Source organism: Lissotriton vulgaris, chromosome 3_1, assembly GCF_964263255.1.
Source record: "Lissotriton vulgaris chromosome 3_1, aLisVul1.2, whole genome shotgun sequence".
Classification (NCBI taxonomy): domain Eukaryota; kingdom Metazoa; phylum Chordata; class Amphibia; order Caudata; family Salamandridae; genus Lissotriton; species Lissotriton vulgaris.
The window spans coordinates 1,921,502,479-1,921,512,897 of NC_141689.1; the positions used below are offsets into that span (position 1 = coordinate 1,921,502,479).

Sequence of the window (10,419 nt, forward strand, 5' to 3'; positions counted from 1 at the left end):
AATTTTCCAATTTTTCCAGGATCCGGGACTCTTTCGATGAACTACCGGGTCGGTTATATACAATAACCCCTTCGATGCTGATGACGAGCTCAGCTCGTCATCACCCACGGGTGGCGTGTGCTGATGACGAGCTGAGCTCGTCATGTATCGCGGTAATTTTATAATTGCCGCACAGCGCAAAAATCGCCGCAGCAGCGATGCGGTTAAATAAAAGGAGACACCTCCCATCTTTCATCTTAACTTTCAACCCGAGTATATCAACTGAGTCAATATTTAATGGCGTAATGCTAATTTCCAAGGATACTTTTACCCATACTGTTAGTCATCCAGATGGCCTGCCTCTAACTGATGGTACAGCTTCTATATTAAAAGTCCTATATCCGACTCTATGTGGTATTTCTAGGGCCCATGTTTATTGTAGGAAACAAATATCACCAGAGTCTATAAAATTAGACCAATCCGGGTCACAAAGATTTTTCAGCAGCCCCGCAATATTCCATGATATCACTGTTAGTTTTAATGGACAATACCCCATTCTTTCTGCATGTGCTCCTGCCAGCGAAACCCCTTGGGTGCCTGCTCTTGGGATAGTAATTGGTCCTGGAGGTTGTTCTCGTACATCCTCCAGACTAAAAATCCTTTCTCATCCAACTTGAGTATCCAGCTTTCCCAGACCTAACCCCTCCAGAGTTTGTTCTTGGATGCCCTTCTTCAAAACAGAAGTAGGACCTATTGTTTCTCTTACAGCACCCAAAAAAGGAGCAATAGCCAATCTCGCCTCAATACCCACACCTGGTACCTCCTTAGTCAACTCGTGAGTGGCTATTTTGGGTTGATAATCGCTGTCCTCATTTCCCCTACTTCTTGCCCCGATTTCCTCTATATCAGAAGCCAGGGGCATAGGTTCAGTTAGTTAGTCAACCATCTCCAAAGATGGAAGGTCCCAGTATCTGTTAGAAATATGGAGGGGCAAAGGTAAGTCCGCCCTTAAACCTACAACCTGGGTAGATGAGCGATAGAAGTAGCCCAAGGGGAGGGCATGAATATTAGTATTGGGCCTTCTGGGTTTCATTGCAAACTCTCAAAAGGTGACGTACAGTATTCGGGCATTTAAAATTAATGACAATACAGTCCCCCTCGATGTCTTTCCTTTGATCACCAACCCAACCCACCCTACGGACCATAATAATCTCATTCGTTTTCAAGGGGCTAAAACTTTTAAATCTTTTCAGCCAGTCCACAACCTTGTTCCTAAGTGTATACCAAGTTTCATTTTGGTAACTCCTGAGCGCTGGTACTCCTGATAGAACTAAAACATAGGGACACGCTGCAGGAGGTAATCTCAAGTTACCACAATTGGGGGCAATGTTAGCTTCACTTATCTTTATATTGGGTATTGGCAATTTGCTGTTACTAGGATGCACCAGATTCCCTGGTGCTTTATCCAACCTTTCAACAACTTGGCCCATTTTATTAGGCCTCAAGTCAGTCACAACTAATGATTGAAGGCTTGCGCTTGGAACTGCCACTTCAATGGGAGCGGCTAAAGCTGGGTGAGGTATATTGTTCGGCCTAGTGACCACGTCTTTATTTCTCGCTTCACACATAATGTTTTCCATTTGGGCCTTGGTACATTCCTAAAAAATATCATTTCCCTTTTTAATCATAACTTCCATTTTCAATAGCCCCTGATTTAGACCTTTTATTTTATCATCTAGATCCTTTGCTCGAGAAACCATGAGGTCATTTACTTGCTCTTGTATAGAATGGAGGGTAGATTTAAAAATATCAGCAACTACAGATTCCAATGATTCTGCCGCATCATCAGCTCCAATGTTAGGAGAAAAATAGACTGCCTTGGTTTGGGTACTGAACGATCTATTTTAGGGCTTATATTATCTGTTTGCACCGCCTGTGCAATTACTGGATTTGAATTTGTCCCCAATGCACCCTTGTTTTTATATATCCTTTTCCTTTGCATTAAAGGTTTAGCTTTAGTTTTAGTTTTTTCCTGTAACCCCCTACGAGCCCCACTCTGCCTTGTTACCATCGGCGGGGACTAGAGCAATCTCATGACTAATGAGCGACTCTGCATGTAGAAGGAACCCATCCAAACTTCCATTCAGGTATTTCTGATTATTAATCTTAGTTACCTGGGATCCTGGAGTTGGACAGTCCTTAGTTAATTGGCTGGCCATCAGATTATGCTATGAAGACAGCCCAGTTAACTTTTTGAGTGCTTAATAGTTGCCTTTATAGCCTTTCTAGCAAAGAAAAGGTGATATGCACGAGTAACAATCCTCAAATACAAACTCAAGAGCACCCAGATATTTATCCGGTCAAAAACATTTCCCTAATCAACCCCAAATTAACCACACTGTTCGTTAAAGATGACACAATAACAAGAACAACAAACTCCTTGGGCTATATAACTCTTCAGCTAGAATCGTACTACGGGGGCAAAGACATAGCATGGACAATATTACAAGTTAGGTACCATAAAGTCAACAGACCCTAATGATGCAGACCAAGAGTAATGGCCCAGCCCGGCCTCCTCTGGCCCCGGACGGCCACAGACGGCCCGTCCTTCGCCCGGGCTTAGCCCGGCTTGTCCCGCAATGCGGGAGATGCAATGTGTTTTTAAGCACCTCCGGGCGCGTTCTGGTCGTGGGCGTGGTGGAGGCTCCTTGGAAAAGTAGTTTTTGTTACCCCCACTCGGCGGCCGTGCCTGGTCACAGCAGGCAGCGGCAGCGGGGGGCGAGGACCGAAGGAGCAGCATGAAGGTAGGACACCCGGTATGGCTGGTAGTGAGAAGGGAATGTCAGCGCTGTTCGGAGCAACTGCTCCGCCGAAGATGCAAGGTGTTTTTAAGCGCCTCCGGGTTCTGGTCGTGGCATGGTGGAGGCTCCTGGGAAAAGTAGTTTTTGTTACCCCCACTCGGCGGCCGCACCTGGTCACAGGAGGCAGCGGGGGGAGAGGACAGCAGGAGCAGCAGGAAGGTAGAACACCCGGTATGGCTGGTAGTGAGAAGGCAATGTCAGCGCTGCTCAGAGCAACCCGCTCCGCCGAAGATGCAAGGTGTATCACCTGACCTTGCTACTCCACTGCTTGGTCAGCTATATGTTTTCACAATTTAACAAGCGAGAATGTAGACTAAGGCCTACATGCAGTGAGCACTGTTCCTGGAGAATAAAATTCTCAATAAATGAGCTGTACTCTTTAAATCAGACTAAGTAACAAACAAACAAAAGTGTGTGTTTTCAAATTCTTTTTTTGTGATAGCACAACCTATTTCTTTTGTATCACAATTCGGTGGTGTTCTTAAACACGATCATTAATTTTATGATTAACAAATCAATACAAGTATCACTATACATTCAACTTCATAACATAATACTGTAAACATTGGTTTTTGATCCTGTATGTTGTTCATAACATACTATACATCACATTTTATCTCATATGTATACAACACATCAAACTTTGGAGAAGCGCCCCCCAATGCATTTCGGGAACCAACGTTCCCTTCTTCAGGGGAAAAGAACCAAAAAGACAGATAAATAAAAATAACCATCTGTAGTTTATGCGTAGTTTTACCTCGTAGATAAACACAAGGAGTGTAATCCTATGTGGCATACTCAATCAACTTCCATGTTACAACCCCTAGGGTGAATCAGTCTTAAAAATAACATATCTCCCACATGAGAATTACTGTTATCATGTGCCACAATGTAACTCAAATATACATTATTACATGTGCCGATTCATCATCACCTGGGGTACACTGATAGAAATTCTAACATTGTTGAGATAAAAAGTCTAACATTGTTATGTGTTCAATTGGGTATATTAACCATTAATGTTCACAGTGTGCATCCCTATGGTACATCTACATACTCACTATGCCACATGGCATACTTAAAACTATCATGTTAATCGTCTTTGCTATGTTCATTAAATGTTGAACTATGTCACAATGAGCATAGAGATAGTCTTGCATACTGGCACTAACCTGCAGCGGGAAAAGAGGGACAGGATAATAGTGCCAAACTACTCCAAAGGAAGGTATTCTGGATTGATTATTTGTGTACATTGATACCACGAGGTCTGAATGAAAGAGTAGATTTTAGTTGCTTTTTATGAGTAAGAAATGGCATGCACTACTACTCTTACAGACCATGAACATACAACCATAGGTAGCTGTTGAATTTTTGATTATCAGCATTTATTATTGTCATATATCATATGATATAGCGCCTGTACATTGTATGTTAATGTATGTATTTACATGTGGTTATCATGAATGTAAATATAGGATAGACGATACCAGCTTCAGACTTTATTTGTGAGACTAATGGAGTTTATCGAAGCATTATGTGCATGTTTATATGTCATGTATATTATGATTATAAGTAGAGAGTGTCAGCATAACTATAGGTACATCATTGTTCGGTTCATGGTTATACAAGATATTTGTGTTACACAATAGTGGCACTAGTTATTAATGCTGCAGGTTTCCAACAGTGTGTTATACTGTAGCCTAGGCCAAACCATTAACTGTAAAAACTGATCTATATTGAACCAGTTTAATATTTTTAGTTATAATTAAGTAGCTGTGATGATATAAGGAAGCTAGTGATTATATGGCATTCTATTACTATTATGTACCACCGAGTGATTATTCATTGAATACATCACCGACAACGATTATATAGCAGAGGACTAGATATGAGAGGTTTGAGATACCAAGCACACCTGAAACATTGTAATGCGGAAAGTCATAGCGTCCATCAAAAGCTCGTAGCAATGAGTATAATGATCAAATCTGTCCCCGAGCATGAATAATCCGTATACAAGGTTATTCCAGGTCTGATAGATGTGGGGTCTGTCAATGAGGTTAAACAGTCAAGGGACACATTAATTAAGTACCACCACGGCGTTTTCGCTGCGGGTGTAGGCGGCTACGCAGTTCTTTTGCAGAGATTAACACTCTTAGATAAAGGTTACAGGGAATTCTAAAACTTTGACGTGTTTTCAGTGAGAGGTAGTTGCGTATGACTACAAGTCCCATCTATCCCGGTATTAACATGTGATGACAATGAAGGTAGGAACTCTTTAAAAGTTGTATGGTAACTTGCCGCGGTTCCTTTGGGAGAGCCACGGAAGACACGTAGAACAAGAAAACAGAAGGGAATTAGGTAAGCCTGCCACATTAATTATCCTAAAGGTTTCGGTGAAATTAACGTCAGCACAGCAACTAATGACATGAAAGGACAGTATAATTTATTAGTCCTTTTTGTTTATTCTAGACAATATCAGCGTGATAATCGACCCACTTGAAAATAAGAGAAGTTTATGTTGGAAACAAGAAACCCACAAGGTACGCGCAGTAGAATAATTAGAATGCCTGACAAAGGCGCCATAAACAAAACATTCTTATTTTTGCCATATGTGTTTATTGTAGAAATAAACAGAGACTTCGAACATCGACTAAGACATAGAGAGACGAATTTCGGGTTGTTTGCACGTTAGTAGGTAGGTTGAGATACTTACCCGCTATTTATATTCTAAGCATCTATTGCAATCGGTCTGGTGTAGTTATATACATTAATATTCAATAGGTTGAATTGCTGCAGAACTGCTAAGTACACTTCATCGTGCGGAATATCATCCGGCCATTGAGACATTATTACGCTGCAGGTTAGTGCCAGTATGCAAGACTATCTCTATGCTCATTGTGACATAGTTCAACATTTAATGAACATAGCAAAGACGATTAACACAATAGTTTTAAGCATGCCATGTGGCATAGTGAGTATGTAGTTGTACCATAGGGATGCACACTGTGAACATTAATGGTTAATATACCTGATTGAACATATAACAATGTTAGAATTTTTATCTCAACAATGTTAGAATTTTTATCAGTGTACCCCAGGTGATGATGAATCGGCACATGTAATAATGTATATTTGAGTTACATTGTGGCACACGATAACAGTAATTCTCATGTGGGAGATATGTTATTTTTAAGACTGATTCCCCCTAGGGGTTGTAACATGGAAGTTGATTGAGTTTGCCACATAGGATTACACCCCTTGTGTTTATCTATGAGGTAAAACTACGCATAAACTACAGATGGTTATTTTTATTTATCTGTCTTTTAGGTTCTTTTCCCCTGAAGAAGGGAACGTTGGTTCCCGAAATGCATTGAGCGGCGCTTCTCCAAAGTTTGATGTGTTGTATACATATGAGATAAAATGTGATGTATAGTATGTTATGAACTACATACAGGATCAAAAACCAATGTTTACAGTATCATGTTATGAAGTTGAATGTATAGTGATACTTGCATTGATTTGTTAATCATAAAATTAATGATCGTGTTTAAGAACACCACCGAATTGTGATACAAAACAAATAGGTTGTTCTATCACAAAAAAAGAATTTGAAAACACACACTTTTGTTTGTTTGTTACTTAGTCTGATTTAAAGAGTACAGCTCATTTATTGAGAATTTTATTCTCCAGGAACAGTGCTCACTGCATGTAGGCCTTAGTCTACATTCTCGCTTAGTATTCACAGATTGTGTAGCCAACACAATGAGTGGTGATGCATCCTTTAGATAAATTGGATTTATAGATTACAATGACTAGTAGTTGAGTGCTCCTCCTTCCCCTTGTATTCTGGATTCACAATTTAACACCCACCCTCAACTCCAGAACCCCAAAGGCATCCCTCAGATCCCTGTTGTACATTTGCCTCACTGGCCTCCCTTCAGCGCCTGAAAGTGGTTTGTCAGATAGGACTGCTTCCTAAGGTCTTACACTAATGTCCCTGCCTGATTACGACAAGTCAAGGACTTATAATGGCTCTCTCTTTAGAAAGAATCCCACCCATTTTCTTATTTACTGTGCAGGATAAACAGGATTGGATGAAGATATTTGCTTTCTTTCCCTTGTGAGAAAGACTCCGCCTAAACGTATGGTGTTATATTCTGTAAGACTTTTCAGGAACTTCATTTTCTTGAACCACAATACATGCCATGCACTGTAGTTCACTGAAGATAACCATGATATTTAACTCTTGTTTCCTTTTTTCCTTGTAATAGGTGTTACAGTTATTGATAAACCCTTATGAGACCGGGTAAGGAGTCCGATTTCTGAAAACGCCAGCGGCAGGCTTCAACAAGTATATTTACGAGGTAGCTGAGCTTCTACTTCTCTGCTTGTGACTGCACTTTGAGGCAGGGCGGAAATGACATCCGCATCTGCGATGGAGGACGGCAGACTGAAGATTATTCTCGACAGAAGCAATGTTTAGGGTTGTTCTGCTTGGACGCAGAAGTGGCCTCCGAATGTTGAATGTGACTTGGGGACTTTTTTATTTGCAATGTTCTGAATGAAAGAAAGTTTGCTTTCAAAAGGACCAATTTAATGCCAAAACTAGGTGAACTCCGAACGTTTTGTGACAGAAAAAAATGGCGTGCCAACGTGAAGTAACTTTGTTCTTTTTCAGGGAGAACGTGCTGCTGTGAACTGTTAGTCTCTTGGTTAACTGTTCAATTTTGCCTCAGTTGACTACAACTGATGGGAATTTTTATAGGAAGAACTGCATCTTTCGTTATATGAATGTGATCCAATGTTTGTGTATATATTGTATATGTAAAAGTTAATTGGAATTTTATTATACTATTTATAAACAGCAGAGTACTTTGAATTATGCCAGTGCTAGAGTTGTATATTTTGATATTTGAAAATTGCTTAATGGTACAAACATGACATTTCTGAAGGAGAGAAAAGGCAAGAGACATTTGAAGACCTGATGCCAAAATGTTTTCCTATGTAAATTATTAGTTGTCATTGCACGAGTAATTTTATAATTTTTCTTAATTTTTATCTTGAACATGTTGTGCATTGCATTACTCTTCGGCATGGACATTTTCCATCCAACATGCATGGTTTTATGAAGTATTTCAGTATGTGAACGTTTAGATGCTCTTTTAACAAAAATGAAAATATCTTCTGTATTTTCCCATATTTCTGCAAGCGAAAATCGTTTTTGTGGACTTTCTGGGCAAAGAAAAGCCTCCTTTTGGAGATGGCTCTCATTTGTTAGCTGTTTTCTCTAAATAAAACATTTGATCTTATCTGATCCTGTTGTCTTATCTAACACAGAATGAAGCCTGTTTGTTTATTTGTATAGTGTTTCTTCCATCTTGAGGCGGTTTCAATGCAAGGAAGATCTGTTCCAAATAAGTGTTTGTGGGACAGAACGTACCTAACATTTGCTTTTCAATCTTCCAGTATGTTATGATGCTTTACATTTGAAATATAATACATTCTGGAAATTAGTCTCAGCTGTAAAAAGGTCCTGTTCTTCATCATGGGATCTTCATTAATAATTATAAACACCAGAATAATTTGCCCCCACTCCCAGGCCCTTTGCGGGCCCCGTAGACCCCATTCCCCGAAGTCAACATCTTTAAAAGGGGAGGGGGTACGTGGCCCCCATCCCTAAGCCTTAGTAGGGGCCGGGGACCCCATCACCCTGGGCTTTCCTGTAAAGGAGGGGTAGGGGGACGCATAGCACCCCCCTCTACGAGCCTCAATAGGCCCCAGAGAATTCATCCCCGAGGGACGAATCTCATTAAAAAGGGTAGGGGGCGCAGGCCCCCCTCCCGAGCCTTAACAGGCCCAGAAACATAGTCCCTGTAGGCCAAATCTAACTTAAGTGGAGGGGGCATGTAGCCCACATCTCTGACCCTCGACTGGTCCTGGGTAACCCATCCCCCGTGGCCAACATTATTAAAAAAGGGATTGGGGTTGAACTTAACTTCAGGGGGATGGGGACGAATAGTCCCCGTCCTCGACCCTGTAAAGGGCCCAGGGTCCCCATCCCCTGGTACCGGCTCAATTACTGTATGCCAGGGAGCCCACCCTTGGGACACAGTAGATTCCCTGCCCGCAATAGTGAGGGCAGGGAAACAAATGTCTGCTCCCACCGGGTAAGGGCAGACATGCCTTTCGTGCTTGGAAAAATGGATAAAAGCAGCTACTCCAGCCTGGCTGAAGCAATGCTGGCTCCTGCAAAACTTAGGATGGGTGCATGTGTGGAGCCGGCTAGAGCTACTGGTCCCTGGGGCTATCCAGCCGGCCTCAACATTGGTGGGTGGCGGGGGTGGGCACTGAGGCACCCACCCACAAGCTCCACAGGCCCCAGGGAGTGGGGCCCCTGGTGCCACTATAGACTCAGGGAGCGGGCCGCATTCCCCCCTCCCCTTCAAGTTAAGTTTGGCCCCATAGCATAGGGTCCAGGGGGCATACTAAGGCTTAGCGAGATGGGCCACATGGCCCCACTCCCCTTTTCAATGCAATTCGGCCCTATGGGGGGATGAGGTACCCGGGGCCCAGTAAGGCTCGGGGAGGGGGGTCACATGACCCCTCCCCTTAAATATGTTTGAGCCCATCGGGAGGGGAACTCTGGGGCCACTATTGGCTATGGGAGAGGGCTGTGAGCCCCCTCCCCTTAAGGCCCTGGAGGATGGGGTCCCTGGGGCTTCTTGTGGCTCAGGGAATGGGGGCAAGGCATCCACTGCCCCTTAAATATCTTTTGGCCTGGGGCAGGGGCCACTATAACTGGTGAATTTCAGTGGTTTTGTATGTTTAGAACGTTGTCACTGACATTTTCAACTAACTATAATGTAACGTTAACCTTTGGTTTTTTTTCACGGAACATATATATTGTCTATATTTCTGAGCAATAGTGAGGAGTCCAACATGTCCATATCCTGAGGAACACCCTCCAAACATATCACAGGCAAGGTTTTCCAAATGTTATAAAGTCTGTAATAATAAACACATTTCTTCTCAAGGCTGCATTACAGCCCCTATGCACAAACTGTTCACTACATCTTTAAGTACTGAGAAAAAGTGCAGCCTGATTGACTTACATTATAAGATGTAGAAAATAGTTACATTATAAGAACTTCCAATACCCAGGATACCTTGTCTTGGCAGTTGCCTCTCAGAATCAGTTCCTTTTTCTGGCTCTTTTGGTGGGATCCTGGAACACAATGGGTGCTTTCAAAGCTGTGTTTTTCTGAGCATTTTCTTCCAGAACTCTACTTTTATTGCTTTCTATGACCATCTTTTATATCTGGCAAGAGCGGGAAAGCTAATCTTTTTTTTAAAGAAAATTGATGTTTTTTTCCCTGTCAGAGAGCCTTCCCAATGTATTAACTGCTCCTCAGATGGAAGACAGAAAGCTGCCTTAGACCCACTCCATGGGTGTTTAGTGGGTCTGCCTTCCCCTCATTCAATAAAAGATTGTGAGTTGTATAAGAAAATGTGAAAAGGACCCTAAAGTATAAAAAAGGAATTAGACTCTGAGGCAAGCTGGAAGATCGGAGGGTCAAAG

General features: G+C 42.1%; 1 protein-coding gene across 1 annotated transcript in view; it reads left to right on the forward strand.

Moving 5' to 3' along the window:
• The window catches only part of KLHL2 (kelch like family member 2), a 459,367-nt gene extending 451,213 nt beyond the window's left edge, over positions 1–8,154 (forward strand). Inside the window, exon 15 of the mRNA XM_086962394.1 lies at positions 7,112–8,154. Within this exon, the coding sequence (XP_086818520.1) occupies positions 7,112–7,140 (29 nt within the window). The 3' untranslated portion in view covers positions 7,141–8,154. The remainder of the gene's footprint in view (positions 1–7,111) is intronic.
• The last annotated feature ends 2,265 nt before the right edge of the window (positions 8,155–10,419 follow it).